At 35.8% G+C, this 16,708-nt stretch overlaps 1 protein-coding gene across 2 annotated transcripts in view; it reads left to right on the top strand.

The window, feature by feature from the left end:
* The window catches only part of LOC117216362 (extracellular serine/threonine protein CG31145), a 93,575-nt gene extending 78,498 nt beyond the window's left edge, over positions 1–15,077 (top strand). Inside the window, exons 4-7 of one of the 2 annotated variants that reach the window (XM_033463061.1) lie at positions 3,639–3,731; positions 3,900–4,204; positions 7,272–7,545; positions 13,873–15,077. In XM_033463061.1, coding sequence (XP_033318952.1) covers positions 3,639–3,731; positions 3,900–4,204; positions 7,272–7,545; positions 13,873–14,074 — 874 coding nt within the window. In that variant the 3' untranslated portion in view covers positions 14,075–15,077. Of the gene's footprint in view, positions 1–3,638; positions 3,732–3,899; positions 4,205–7,271; positions 7,546–10,710; positions 11,097–13,872 lie in introns of those variants that run through there. The other variant, XM_033463137.1, reaches the window with a different exon arrangement.
* Positions 15,078–16,708: the final 1,631 nt, after the last annotated feature.

Below are 16,708 nucleotides of genomic sequence, written 5' to 3'. Positions count from 1 at the left end.
TAGGTCCTCAGCAGTGGACGATGCAATTAATATTTGCCCCGGAATAAATCGCGTACGAACCGGTTCATTTGAATATAAAATAGCCGCGACCCCGGTCTTATTCCGCGCAATTATTCCAACGAAATACTGGTTATCTTTCCCGCGCACCTCGTTGCTGCCAGCCGGTAGAAAATTTTGCTTCGCTAAGGAGAAGGAAGGAGCCTTTGGTAAACAGAATTATGCCGCGAAGTCGGAAGGTCAGACAGCAAGGGTTGGCTGGCAGCCTCGCGATGCCAGTTAACTTTTAATCGGATGCAAATTACGGGCTAATTACCGCACGCCCGTCGTATTAATTAGCCCAGCCTGCTTGGAAAAGTTCCGCCCAGCGTTCTTCTCCTTGTTTCGTTCTTTCCGTAGTCGATATTCCGCAGAAATTTGACGATTCTTTTTATCTTATGAGAAACATCCTCGAGCGCAATTATCAATTTTGATAAAATTCATAACGTAGACGACAGACTTTTATACAATTGCGTGTCTTTATGAAGGGAACCTGCATAGTACTTTGTTTCGCTTACACCTTTACATTCGTCACGAGTGCATAAAAATGTATGTAATTTCCTGGGAAATTATTTGACATGGAATTTGGGGGGGAATTGGATTCAATGTATTAAAAAAAAGTTACTAGAGGAAATAAAAGTTGATGATCAATTTTCTAACGAAATAACACTTACTACCTCTAAGTATAAATCACAATTTAGGCTTCTTTTCTTCATTTTATCTTACCATGAAAATATAAATTTGCATAAAGATCCACATTTTATTATTAGATATTAAGCGAAAACTTGTTTGCTATTTTCATTTGATTTTCACATCTTATTCGCCGATAAACAATCCACAGAGACGTGAAATATAACGTACTTGTATTTAATTGAAAAATTTTGGTTCGAAATTTTTCTACCGTTATCATCAACCTCACAGCCTTTGCTAATTACATAGTTTCGTAGTTACTGGATACCATTACATCAAACGAGATGGTAATACGATTATTCGGTTCGTAATTAAAAAATGGGAAACTAAAAAATCATTTTGATTAGGAGTCTGCTGAATGGTTAGTAGGAATTATTTGCGCCAGGCACTGATAAAACGAAGTTCGAATCGGGTTAATGAGAAGCGAAAGTATTTCAGTATTCTCACTGGAATTTTGATTCAAAGTTGGTAAAAGTTTGGATATTGGATCGCAATATGCAAAAAGTTTGCTAAGTATCGAGATTAAAGATAGTTTTATTTCAAATTACTCGTGTTTTCATCCTCGACCACGAAATACAAGAAATTAGGAATATTTTTATAATCCTGTTAATACGCGGACAGAAACATTTTTTTATTTCATAACCTAATTAGAGTAGAGATAGTTAATTGCTGAGAGTCAAGTGTACGTTCACACCATAGACGTATTTCTATTTTTCCCTTTCAGATAAGTAGAATAATCAGAATCGTGCCAGACATTAGTAAGAGATTTTCTTTTTGAAAGAACTCCGCGTAATGACGTTTACATAACCCGCGTAAGTTTTTCGCTTAAAATAGTTCGATCATTTTCGTTTAAGAAGAAAGATGAATGTCCTTCAAACATTATCAAACATGTGTATGCAAAAGTTTACTAGTAGAAATATCGTGGTTTCTATGGAAAAAATTCAATAAAATTCCCAAAAATGGCACTCTAAACCAGAATTGCTTTAAGAATGTAATAATGAATAGAATAATAAATATTATTATATATACGATAATAGATATTATGCCAATACTATTCATGACCACCGTATTGTTACCATGTAATATAATGCAATGTAAACCAATTAACGAATTGTGACATTGCCCATGTTTAGTAATACTGGCACGAACAGAAACAGAAATTTCGTAATTCAACACTATCAGTCAATACATGATACGGGTAGCTGACGAGTTTGCAAACTCATTTTTCTCGAAAACGAAGCCTTGAACGAAAAAGCTGTTACTCTTCTCTTCGATGTATTTTTACACGTAGAATCACCATCCGACCGCTCGTATCATGGTTTCGGAAAAACCCTATATATGTACTATGACGGTTATCTGTAACCCACTGATACCATCGTTTAGAATTAATTCATAAACATTTAAAATCAAATACTCTCTTTCTGAAAGTTTTGTCCCATTATTTACATTCTTATAGAGCCTGCGTAGCACGTACTCGCTCAACGTCAGTAGATCCACGGAATTCTGGGTTTCTTGTTCTAGCGCCATATTTCGTAAGGAAAGGTGCACACGTACGAGAAGGATTCCCCGGAGACGGTTTTTTTTTTATTTATCGCCGTCGACTTTCACGATAGAACCGGAAACGAGGTAGAGGGGCGGGAGAAAACGAAGAGAAAACCGTTTCTTCTTCTCTTTCTCTGTAGGGTTATGTTTTCTCGAGAAATCGCTTGCTTCTGGATTCCGACATCTCGAAACTGTCGCGTAGCTGTACGTGCTACGGCCTTGAACGAGCAAAACATTTTTCAGGCAACGAGAACGATCGTAGAACCGAGATGAAAATTCCTCTCTTATCTGAATCTCGGTTTGAATCAATTACGAAATTTCGATTGAATGAAATTCAGAACGTGGTAATAAAGCGTGAGTTATTCCCTCGAGAAAGTGAAAATGAAAAATGAAGATGATAGAGTAAGATTGTCGTGTTCAATTATGGGAAGATTTCTTCGCGAGTGTTTTGACATTGTCGCGAAAGTGGAAATTACTTTCTCTTCCGTGTATTTTCTTTTCTTTCTTTTTTTTCTTTTTCCACGTGGAGAGAGGCTCGTGCATTCTCATTGGGTCTCGACGATGCCCTTGAACCGGAAAATATTCCCGAGAAAACAAGGAATTTCCCACGAGTCCCACGATCGAGGTGGAAAATCGCGAAAAACATTTCCATCGGATAATACGTTCTACGTTATTCTAGGTCAACGTTCGTTTCTTGATTTGACTCAGATACACCTGAATCTTGTATTCTACGAAAATTTACAAATAATTTGCACGTTTCTTTCATTTGCGATTGAAATTGAATGTATTAATCAAATTTCTTTGTTGCCGTTTATTTATTATTCCAATGTTTCAAACAAATTGAAGTGTAAATAGCATTGCAATAATTTTTCAGAAAAGCTTGTGGCTAATTGAAAATCACAGTGGTATAAGTCAGATTACTCTTTTTCATCATATTTGTTCAAATTATGGAACCGTGTCAATTTATGCAAATTCGTAATTTTATAAACTATATAAAGGAGTGGAAACTAAATAGGAATTTGATTCGCCCGTTAAAATTATAACGATTACTTTACTTTGAATATTTTACGCATTTTACTTGAATGTCACATGCGTTCTGGTTATTTTTGCATATTTAAATTTTCCATAAATGCATAAACATCCGCAATCTAATTATACCTTAATTAACTACGCCACCAAAGCGACGATATTTGTGAAAATTCTAATTTTTCCCAACCTCGATTTACATCGTTATAATTTTTAATGCGTCCTATCCGTATGAAAAACCACCTAAATTCGTAGCAAGAGAATACCAAAGTTTTATTTATTCCAACTCCTCTGAATCATTAACAATTCAATATTATCTCTTTTTTTTCTCATTAATGTACCAGGTTTCCACGAGAACAGCAAACTTTACCAAATCACTTCTACTTCACGGACTTCGAGAGACACACAGCAGAGATCGCAGCGTTTCATCTGGACAGGTAACCAAGTATTCTATCGATCGAAATTTTATTAGAAAAAAAGAAAGGAAAAAGACGATCTATGAAAAACAAGATCTCCGATTAATCAACGTTATCGGTATATTTTCTTGGATCCAAGAGGAACGAGCGTGGAAAAGTTTGCCCTCATCGAACGATTCGCTGTTGCAGACTACTGGGATTCCGAAGGGCGATGCCAGTCACCGGTAGAACGTTGAACCTAACGACAGAGATTTATCAGATCGCCGACGGCGAGCTACTGAAGACGTTCTTCGTCAGCCCCGCCGGTAATATCTGCTTCCACGGCAAGTGCAGTTATTACTGCGATACGGCGCACGCGATTTGCGGAAATCCGGACACCCTTGAAGGGAGCTTCGCCGCGTTCTTGCCGGATAAATCTTTCGTTGCGAGGAAGGCCTGGCGACATCCATGGCGCAGGAGTTATCACAAGAGGAAGAAGGCGCAGTGGGAGCACGGTGAGATTTTTCTTCCCTCGAATCTAGTTTATTAACACATTCACAAGCGGTTAGATGTTCTACGTCATCCTTAAGTAGCAACAAAAGAAAGATGAAAACTGATGCGATGTGCATTTTAATAATTTTCTGTATCAACGATTGCTGTAATTTTGTAGAAAAGAGCACACTTGGCTGATTTCAATGAGCTTGAAATACGTCATTAAGGTTATATCATCCCTTAAGTTGAGTTAAGTTATATATATATATATATATAGCTCAACTTAAATTTAACTCACTGATGCTAATTATCTTTAATATAAATAAAAAATGATAAATCAACGAGTTGTAGGTTGCGTCAGATTAGTATCCGATCGTCATGAATTAATTTTTGTTTCCATTTTGCAAATGCCATTTTCCAAATGTATTGTAAATTGGATTACTACTTGACTTATTATTATTTGTATATGTTAGCAAATATACTTTTGTCATTAGGTTACGTGTGGAGGACATGTCGCTGCTTGGCAACGATAATGGAACAACTTGACAAATTTCATATTTTCTTTTATCAAAAAGAAAGCCTACATTATGTTTCTGCTTTTATCATATGAAACGGTATCTTTATAACTCCCTCAATTTTGCGTTAGAAGGGAAAATTATTACTTATGTCGCTATCAATCTGATCTTAGTTTTACAGCGACACTGACTCATCTTCAGTTGTTTTGTGACGCTACAAGTGTCGGTCTTGTAATGTCATTGAGATGACTCACGTAGATTTCTTTGTAAAAAATGTAGTTTTATTTATTTTAATTCATGCAATTTGTGTATTTGTTTAAAAAAGAAAAGAAAAAACCCTCCTCTAAGGTTTACATTTTTTAAGTTGTACCGGTATAGGTGCCAAGTAGCGATATGTATATATCTGCTGACTCTAATTATTATTTGTATGTAAGTGACAAATAGACAGGCGAAGACATAGTGCAACGTTTCATATAGCAATAGACTCATTAAAAAGTATATCACTTTAGCCTAATCTATAGCACGTTCGTTTCTTCTTTTTTATTTATACGATATTAAAAATAGTCGTATTTCTCGTCAATGAGTTAAGTTTAGGTTGGACTATATAAAAACGCGCCCACCTACTCCAGAGTGAAGTATAGTCGTAACATAAATTGTATTGAAGTTTTTTTTAATTTAAGTATGTTGACCTTGGCAATATATTTCAAGATTATCGAAACCGGTGAGGTGTATCCTTTTCCACATACTCACCAAAATATTTTTCAATATTGATAACAGTCATTTATTCTATGATATATATATCACATATATTCATCGTTTTAATTCACAAAATTATGTTGTCTTTATATTTCTTATTTTATAAACATTCTTTTGTTCGCCACCGTAGTTGCTAGCGATGTAGTTCTACGTCACTTCAAAATCTATAACTGGTTGCCACTGACGTAGTTCTACGTCATTTATAAGTTTTTGGCTGGTTGCCGGCGATGTAGTTCTACGTTATTTCAAAATCTATAACTGTCGCTGGTATAGTTCGGCAATGTTTTTCTTCATATTTACCACGAGTTTTGTGCATTTTACTACGACCACGATTTTACGTCATGTTTGTTATTACATCTTTTTCTGAACTTCTACTGGCGCAACCGCTTCTTTCATCTAAACGTCAGTTCCTTTCTAAGGTTACATGCTAGTCACCAATTATTAGTGTCGTTTCCTGAATATTAGCTACGTCAGTTTAGTGTTATTTTCTGAATAATTTTATATACATGTATACACGGTTGTGCACAAATAAACATAGATAATTTTTCGTGACTAGCTCAAGACGTCTTAATATAAATCATAATTTCATTATCAATTTAAAATAGTCTATTTTCTAAAACAATTTTACATTTATTGTTTTTCGATCAAAATCATGACATCCCTCCGTCTTAACCGGTTGCAAAATCCATCCGGAATATCCAACCAATTTTCCACTGGGTATACTCGGTACATAGCAGAGCACGCTCTTTTTATAATGCACTTTGTTTGAAGTCGATACATACGTTCAATGGTTCCCGGGATATCGCGAGTCGATAGTTCAGCGATAAGATGCATGACGGTCAAAATTCGTGGAAATCGCCGTGACCTACTTTTTTCGAAGGATTGTGTACGTAACGATTTAATAGTAGCAGTGAAAAAACGCTAAATCAGCATCATTCACTGTTCGCTGCACCGGTATCTGGATTGCGGTAGGTCGGCGTGTGAGTGCGACAGAGACAGGGATATCGAATTATTAAAAATTATACTTGCTTCGCACGGCGATATCTCGGGAACCAGGTGTTGTACCGAGATAAAACAAAAACTGGTTTAAGGTGGTGAGTTCTCTGCTTCTAACGATAACTTTTCATAGACTTCGTTTTACAGACTTCGAAATGCACATGGAAAGAACATGACGAGTCCAGTTGTTTTAATTTTTTCATTTTGAACAAATTGCTTTACAAATAGAAATCTCATAAAAATAGAGGATACATGTTCGTATTGGTCTGAAATTCGAGAAGTATGATCGTAACAAACGTGTGATGCTTACAGTGATAATTTCGAAATGTTTTATTGTAAGTATTTATATTTTTCTGTAAGTATTCAAATGGATTCCCGAGTCACTCTATACATATATTTTATACAATATTTACTGCAGCATTTGTTTCAAAGTAGTTCTCGCTATCAATAATTAATTATATATTAATTAAATACTAAGCTATAAATTGAAACCTAGAGCTTTAAAGAAACTACTATCGTTAAGGGTATATTATCGAGCGGATCGCTGAATATTTGATAGTCTGAAGCTTTAAAAATGTAAAAGTTCCGTAGCTCTCATAACCCATGTATAACCTGGTTACATAATATATATATATCCATCAAACATTAAAATTTCACGATGAAAAGCGATAGTTTGAAATACTCTTAAGTTATAATTGATTTTCATTAAGTTTAGTTGAATCTTCGTTTAATACCAACCTCCCACGCTATAGTACCATTTTAATATTCTGTAAAATAAATACAACTTAAAACTTAGTAATATTTTATTTTTGTATGCTTTTAGATTCCGATTACTGTTCCCTGGTAAAAGAAATTCCACCATATCACGAGGGTCGCAGGCTGCTGGATCTAATGGACATGGCCGTCTTAGACTTCCTTATGGGAAACATGGACAGACACCATTACGAGACGTTCAAGATTTTCGGCAACAACACGTTCCCCTTGCACTTGGATCATGGTAGAGGTTTTGGCAGAGCTTTCCATGATGAGATCTCTATCTTGGCCCCCATCTTACAGTGCTGCATGATCAGACAAACAACTCTAAACACCCTTTTAAAGTAAGTTCTTTCAGTATTATAGAAATTCTTCCGTAACTTGGATTCGGATAATTCCGCTCCAGTTCCTATTATTGTATCAAATTTGTTTTATTGCGAACACGTTCTTTACGTAGGGAAACTCTATTGTTTTCTAGGATTTGCTTGACATTCCTCCTCATAAGTAGAATACTTGAAGTTTTATATACTCCTATTTATAATATATATATATGTGTGTATATGTGTGGGTGTGTGTGCATATATTATGAAAATAACAAAAACAGCAATAAAAGAAGGATGGGAGAAAATCTGAACTTTAACCGAAGGAGCAAAGGTTTACAACGTAGTATAACATTTCTAGCAACAAAATTCCATTCAACGATACGAATAGAAGCAATGTACTGGCCTGGCGTACCGGATGCTCAAAAGTAACGCACGAATAGTTAATCAAAAAAACAGTTCCACCATACTATCCCCTTGTCAAGACCAACCATTAATCACTTAATTATGAGTGTAGAAGAACAAAGCACCAAAGACAAAAATACAACACGAAACCAGACAAAGCTCTAACATCACGAGACTATATAAGAAATACAATAAGCTAGCTTAAGGAAATCAATATGTTCAACAAAATCTAACTCACACAACTCAAACATCGTCGCTAATGACCACAATATAGATGCTACTTGAAACGTAAAAGAAGACGAAGAAGAAAATTTATAATAACAATATGTATCTCGATTTTACCAGCGTGTACTAATTATTGATAGTATAATCGCTATAATAAACACAAGGATGGTAAAAATACTGGCCTTAGCCACTGTATAGACAGAAACCTCTACTCTTTCTAACAAATCCATCAAATATTTCGATTTTCGCCTGCACATCTCCACCCATAAATCAGTCTATCCGATCTCCTATTAATTTCTCCAATCGACACAATGCCACAGGGAACAGGAGATAGAACGAAGGCAAGATCGTGGATCTGGACGTGGCTCTAATTCGACGCTGTGGGTACGATCGTATCGAGGGCTGGTGTCGCGAGAGCGTAGAGGATCGATCTGGGTCGAATTTACAATTCAGAGCGGGGCTCCCTTCCCCTCTCTGGATGGCCTCTCGGCGGATTTCGAAAAAGGGAAACGCTGGGGAAACTTTACGAGCCGTGGCCCCGGGGGGCTGGATAAGGCGGATTTCGGAGTGAAACGTTTTACCAGAATTGGCCGTCGCCAGCATCGCTCGTGAATCTCCGCTTTGATGCGAATTCACGGGGACCAGGCTTTTTACGGCCGCGATAAATTCAACGAGAGCGGATTTCGTCGACACGCGTAGCTACACACGCGTGCACACATCTCCACGAATGTGTACCTGGATTTTTGTGTGTGTCCGCGAGCGTACGTGTAGATGTACGTGCACCAAATGACCGATGCACGATAACAGCAAACGATTATCGATCTGTCCGACACGCTGCTTAGGCCGTCGTTACGTGTCCGCTAGGTCGAAACCGGTAGCCGATATCTTCTTCGCCAGAATCTCTGGCACGCGTGTTTCTCTACAAGCACGACACCTGCCACTGTCTCGATAAAAATCGAGATAACTCGTTTCGCAGATTGAATTCCACGCGGTAATCTGGATCTCGGTTCCCAGGATTCGCTGATTTCTTTAAACCTTTACGGCCTCCAGTTATCCTTCTCGTTTTCGCTCAGCTGTTCATCTTGAGCTGTTATGTATATATGCTGCCGCTCGGAATCCGTTTGTTGAATTCTTTATGAAAACAGTGAGAATGTCAAGATAATTTCAACTATTAGATTCTTTGATGTTTCTTTGGGTTTGATTTGGGTTTTGGCGTATTTACTAGCGCACGTGTCTCGAATATTTCACGTCTGAAAATAACTTAACAAACCTACTAGAAACAAGACACACAGAATGTTTCTATTCGTGAAAGTGAATCATCGTATTTTGCTTTTTACTCTTCGCGTGGCTACAGTATTTTGTATGTCTCGTGACTTTTCATCTTCACGTAGACTAGTAATTATGTTAACTATTTTTCTCTTAATAATCGTGTAATAATACGAGCAAATCGAACCCAGAGTATCGTTAATTTCGTATTAGTTTGGTCTAGTTGCTTATTATCGTAGAACATAGCTAACAGAGAGTATCTTCTTGAATGAAATTGTGCTGGTCGTTCAAGACGCATTGAAGAAGCCCACACGTTGTCCATTAAACCTGATATCATAGGATAATTGCATCCTGTGGGTACTTCATTGCAGCTACTTCATCGTGTCAGTCATGGTTACTTCTCTTTCATTATGATTTCGTTTTCATTTAGTTCCCATTCAACTATTCCAACCTGCGTTAATACGAAACACATATAGGGCTATACTGTATCCTTCTTATCAAATATATTTCACGAAATCGTTGCATTTATAACGTAACATGATGTTTGATTAGCTGGAATAACAGTTTGTCGAGGATCGTGTTCGTAATTTCTTCTCATATTATCGAGCATAGGATTTCTCTATTACCTTTTTATGCGCTGTAATAACAATGTAGGCGAAGAAAAAACGAAACAGCTTTTATAGTAGTATAAGTACACCATTTTTTCTTTCGCTTGTAAATGGTTTGAGAAAGATAAAATTTAATCGTTTGACACTTTCACTACTATTGAAATCTAATTTTCCGTCCCCAGAAGCGATACGCTCTTACATATATCGTTACGTTCATTATTTTTCATTCTATGTTTCTTTGATTAGAAATAGCATTGCTATCTCCTAGCTTCATTAATAATTATTAAGTTACCTTGAAAGTTCATAGAGAAATTAAAAAAAAACTGAAGGTTATTCATTTCTATTGGTTTAAAAAAAATTTTTATTAAACAGTATGTGCAGATATACTACGGTATATGTATATATCGAATAGCTTTACGAATTTTCTTTCCAGAATCTTTTTACTTTTCCTTAATCCAATACTATTTAATATTCAATCCAATTATATAATAATAATAATCAATCAATCAAATCAGTGAATAACAATACCGAATAGTTATCACTACATAATGTTGTAGTAGTAAATAAAACCAACAATACAATAGCTGTTTCAAAGCAAAATTATTGCAATAACTGAATAGCAGTGAAAGTGTGAATTATAATGTAATTGTATTTTAAAAAATTGTTTAAAAAGTATATGTTAAAGTTTCAGAAGATGGGATTCTGTTGGAGTTTCGATTCGGTAAATATTAAAAGGATCTGTCGTTCAGGATCATCAATACCCTCGAAGACCATAATCGTTCAAATGGTATAAAAGCTGTTCGATCAAGTCTTTATCCTTCTCTCGGCGAAGAGCAGCGTGCTTTTCTACGTTCCCCTGTGACATCGAGAAGTAGCCAGCCAGAAAAATACTTTTATCCGCGTGCTTCTTCCAGAATATGCCCTTAAGTATACACACAAACCCACATGTACGGGGTGTCCCGTTGGAAAACCATTATATCAATCGATCATATGTAATCACCCAACATTTTCTTTACTTGTGCTTCTCTTCGCTTTTCTGTAAATCGTCGATAATTCAATCTCCAAGTGTGAAAAAAATTCTACTATCTAACATTAAAATTTAATGACACGGAGAAGTCGATAAGAAGGCTGAAGAAAAAAAGACTTTAAGACGTTTTTAGGTCGATCCACAACAATAAAAGAGAAGAATAAAATGGGATATAGAACTCGACCAACCGACCCAAGTTCCACAATATGATACAAAACTTGTACCAAAAAATCTCCATTCTCTACATAAACAGGTAAGAGAGAATAACTTTGATAAGATACAGACTTAGACATTGAAGAACTAGCCATGAATATCTGTCGAAGGAATCAGAACCAGTTCTGCAACTGCTGCAATCAGATGCTATTGACAAATCATTTGATATTTCTAGTAGTGCAGAAGATTAAATAGATACAGAGATAAAAATACTCTCGACTATTTCAGAGAAGCTCGATTATACTACGAACTCTCACAGCAGCAAGACGTAGAGGAAACGCAGAAGGGTATAAATATAAATACAAACCGGACACCAGTTTACCGAACAGACGAGACCAAGTGGTTATTACACGTGCGATAATTAGCCACACCAGATTCTTATCTACTTATCTACTCGACTTATCTACATTCAAAAGAATCTGTAGCTGGATGTACCCTATGTAACCAAAATCTTGCAATGAAACACATTCTCTTCGATGGCGGCCACTTAGAAGAAATTAAAGAACAATTAAAAATAAAAAACAGTATCAACAAAATCGTGAACACGCGTAAGAATATTAATAATGTAATTTCATTCCTCAAAGAAATCAAAATGTATATTTGTTGTGTGTCAAATCGACACAGTGGTAACACATCAATAAAATGAAAAGATCAATAACTAATTTTACTCTTTGTCTTTCACATACATTCACACTGACTCTCCTTTAGAAATATGACGCTTCATTCGCACGTCAGAGCCAATAAGTTTCAGGAAAATTGTTCTATAAATGTAGCCGAATAATACGATCTTTTATCGGAAAAGCGACTCAGATTGACACGAGGAACGAATGAGAGTTAGAAGAAAACAAGTCTCGAAAGATTTCGAAAGATCCACGAAAGATCATCGATCAAACATCGCAAAAATGTATCTAATCCGAGACATTCCTGCTCAAGAAGCCTGAAAATCAAATAGTTCACCCTGTACATACGCCATAAGTACCATCTACGAGCCGTTTGCTTAGTCGATACTTTATTCATTGCCTGTTCCGCAAGGAAGAGCCAGATCCTCTATTATCGGACCGCGTCTCGAAATCTCGCAGGATGGTTCCAGCAATGTGGAAAATTTCAAACCGGAAAAATAATTTTTCCAACATGGGATAGGAAGGAAAAGATAGGAAGAAAGAAAAAGAGAGAAGGTGTCGCGGCAAAACGAAGGTGGGAAGTTCTCTCGATGATAGATAGTAAGATACGTGTCTTACCGCCGAACCAACTTCTAATTACGGGCATTTGCATTTTTATTGAAAAATTTCTGTCGCCTCACGCTCGAGCACGCTGATCAATGTGCCAGACAGTGACGAGACGAAAGAAGGAGAGAGGAAGGGGTCACGTTTTTAATCTTTCGAGTTCCGACGACTTCTACGTCCGTGGATTTGCATGTTTATTAAAAACGATCGAATTACTTTGATTCCCCGTGAATATTGAAAACCGAGGATCAACCGGGTCTTTCTTGAGAGAGGAAGGGAGAGAACAGTGGCGTGGTCTTTTGAAAGAGAATTTCGGCGACAGACCATGAACGAATTGTTCAAATATTCTACCACCTCCGTCCAGAGAGAAAAGATTTATCTTTGGGATTTTATTTTAAGCAGTTTGAGACCTAGAGCGTTAAGGTAGTCCCGTAAGGGTTTTCAAATTTGCTCTGGGTCTTTGCTCCGCAACGTTGCAATTTATCGTGTATTATTTAACTCTTGCGTTGGCAATCCATTTCTATTAGGTCGTTTATGTATTTTCTAAATGCTTCTTTCTCTTTTTTTCCTTCTAGGCCAAAGAATTCGTTATCTTTCTGTAGATAAAGCAAAGAATTCTTTGCTTCATATATAATTTTAAGCCCTTTTCTTTTACGTATAACATTCTAGAATTATTTTTTACTTTCTAGAATCCTTTTTTGGGATTTAGTGAAACACGGTTCGTTCGAAGTTGAATATTTCATGTTACGATCTAATACCGTTCCTTCTAAATTCTATTCTTCATACTTCGTATTAAAATTAAATTATCAAATAGAGTCTAGAGTACTATATTTATGAAATTATATTATCATACTTAATGGAATCTGTATTTTAGTATAATGAAATCTTATATAAATAACAAATTTCTATTAATGTGAAACGATCCGATAAGTAATGCGGTTTATTAAAATGATAAAATTCATTATGATAAAAGTATGATAAACGTGGAACTGAAAATTCAACAGAAAGGTAGTGAACGATTATAGAAGAGAAATTAGAGCAGAAGTTGGCGATTAATAATAATGCTTCATTGTTCGTTAATATACATTAGCTCACTAAAATATTCGAACATCGTGATTATCATTAAACTGTTATCATTTAAATAAACTCAAAAACGAGAAAGTAATTTTTATTGAATAGATGAAACAAATCTCTATGTAGATTTCATTTTTTAATTATTTCGGCAGAAAGATATAAATTTGCCTAAACATCCACAGTCTGGCTGTAACACGTGCTTGAATGTTTTCATTGTAACATAGGAGTTCATATCAACGAGGAATAAGAGGAGAGGACTAAATCCTTTTATCGCCAGAAATTGAAACATTCCTTTCTTTTTGTTTCTCAGATTTCACAACGGGCCAGACCCCTTGAGCGAGGCGTTGCGAAGAAGCATGGCGAAGGATCCCGTGGCGCCAGTTCTATGGGAACCCCATTTCGCAGCCCTGGACAGGAGGGTGCGTGTGATTCTCCAAGCGATAAGAGACTGTGTGAATCGCGAAGACTCGAGTCAAGTCGTCCACGAGAAAACCGAAGACACTGGATCCTAGCCGTTTCGTGTGCCAGTGAAAAAGAAACTTCTTATTAACAGATACGAACAAGAAAAAAAGAACTAGCTAAGAAATTTTTAACGCTGATAGAGTGTAGTTTATTGTAAAGAGGACATGTGTAAAAACAAAGAAAAAGGAAAGAAACGATTAGTGAACAATCGAACGATAGCAAGATCGAAGACGATATATTTTATGGTTTTGGAAGACGCTTCTTGTCAAGCGAATCTTATCTTTGACAAGATACTTTGTTGTTTATCGATCAACGTTAATTATCAAATATTGTGCTTCGATTTGATTTGGTAGATTTTTACGAAATTGTTACTCTTGTTGTCTTCTAATGCAGAATAATGTTACTTTCTTTTATTCTATCCTTCTATTTTTATTTGAGAGAAACTTGTACAAAGAGGTTGTACATAGTGTATGTATTATAAGCGACGCACGTGAAAGAGAGTTAAGATCAAAAAATAAAAACGCTCTGCTTTCTGTGTATATAAGATTAAGGAAGGAAATCGATATCGCTTTTGTCAGGGCCGTGGATATTTTACAAAATCTGCGTTTTCATCGCTCAAGTCGACGGACGTGTTATTTCGGTCGGCTGAGAAATTGGTTTCCTTAGGATTCGTGGATCATTCGCTCAACGATGAGGTCCAAGGGTTGACGATTTATCGCTGAGTTTGTCGTTTACCTGGACGAGACGAACGATTTTCTGAGCCACAGTTCCTCGCGATGACACAACGCAATTCCTGCTCGGCGATCTAGCGTCGGACTTTTTTACGAGAATCCAGTTTTCACCTGCGAACAGAAAATTGCGTGAAGAGAGAGTGTGTTTTATTCGTGGCGAACGCTATGCGTGTGCGTGGAAGCAGCCTTTTTTAAAGTGTGCTTTTCGTACGCATGTACTACTGTGAATGTTCCCAAAGTGCACCTGTAACTTGTAAGTGTTTATTTTTTTTCTTTCTTTCTTGGGCTATGAGGAAAAGAAAAAAAGCTCTGTTGAACTAACCCTCGATGTATTTTCATTAGCATCAGTCTTCGGAACCATGGAAATCCCCTCCTCGTTACTTCCTTCCTTCATTTCAAGTAGTAATTCGTACTGTGGATCTTCTACATAACTTTCATTGAAAGAATTTTGACGAAGAATTTGACGTAATTATTAAAATTTTATCTGAGTATCATTAGACCATTTTTAAACTTGCAATTTTTCTCTCATTGCTATAAACACAAAATCTTTCATTCGAAATTTTTATGGAAATTCATATTTTTGTGAATATCGATAAAAAATGGAACCTAAATGTGCTTCAGGTATTTTATATATTTTTATTACATATTGCATTCTGTACAATTTCCGCATCATGAAATATTCCATAAATGCATAAAAATCCGCAGTCTATTAACAAAATATGTGCTTGATACAATTTCATTTCTACCCACTTTTGGTAACTCTGCAGATTAAACTTCGTCTTAAACAAACTAAGATAAATATAAAAAGTTTTCCGATATTAATTATGCACAATTTAATATTATAATGTCCTGGAAAGTTCCGAAACTTCTGTCCAGGACCTTAAATATCATGTTGAACTTGCCGGTTTAACAACGTTACCGATCAAACTATGACTTCCTCGCTCTTCATCACGCTTAGAAGAAGTACAGAATTCTCGGCAGGAAGATATTATAAATTCAAGTACTTTCCTTTAAGTATACTACTAAAAGTACCTGGACACTTGCTTATGTTTATTAGCAATTTAACAACAGAATCATAAGTAAGAATTATCTGTTGGTAAAATGATGTATTCTTATTTTATTATTATATTATAACGCAATAAAATTGATTTTAACCGTTGAAATACTGCCATTTGTGAAAGTTAAACAAATTACGGAACAATTTTCCAACAAAATTTATAATAAAATTCTGTGAAGTTTCTTCATTTCCAGACTATCTGGGTCTCTAAGGTACAGATACGATAAAGAAGATACTTGTTCCACATTTATAAATAATAGTCATTAATCTTTCAACTTTATAATTCAATCATCAATATGTAGGAAAATCCTAACGAAGCTTAATATTTACGGAACTTTAACGAGATACCTTAATTAATTGAATCATTAAAATTTAAATTTAACAAGTAGTGTATCCATCTATCGATTGCTCAATTTATATCTTTTATATATTTATGTAATCAGTTTATATATTCATACATTATATATTCTATCAATGTCCATATATTGCTACTACAAACCATCCAAAGTGTCTATATAAATTTTTAAATAACAGCGTACTTACGCTATTACAATTTTTACTACGATAGATACGAAAGATCGTTGAAATTAAAAGGAAGAAACGCCTGATCATTTTTCCGTTAACTCGGCGATTTTCTACGTATTAGCAGTATTCGAATTATTGGATTTCAGATTAAAGTGCATTAACCGATATTCCGTCGTTCGGGAAAGAGACACCGGTAATGAAAGGAAAACAAAGCAACCGGGTAAAAATCAATTTTTCCCGGAGTTTCATTAAGCGAATCTGAAAGATTCAGGAGGTCTTTTAATTACGTCGTGAGCCAGAATTTAAGAGTTTCCAGGCTATCCGGCCTGGCAGCCTCCATTATTAACCACGTTCTCTGAAACGTTTTGTTT

This window comes from Bombus bifarius, unplaced genomic scaffold (genome assembly GCF_011952205.1).
Source record: "Bombus bifarius isolate JDL3187 unplaced genomic scaffold, Bbif_JDL3187 scf7180000007966, whole genome shotgun sequence".
Lineage (NCBI taxonomy): Eukaryota > Metazoa > Arthropoda > Insecta > Hymenoptera > Apidae > Bombus > Bombus bifarius.
This window is presented reverse-complemented; position numbering and strand designations above follow the sequence as displayed.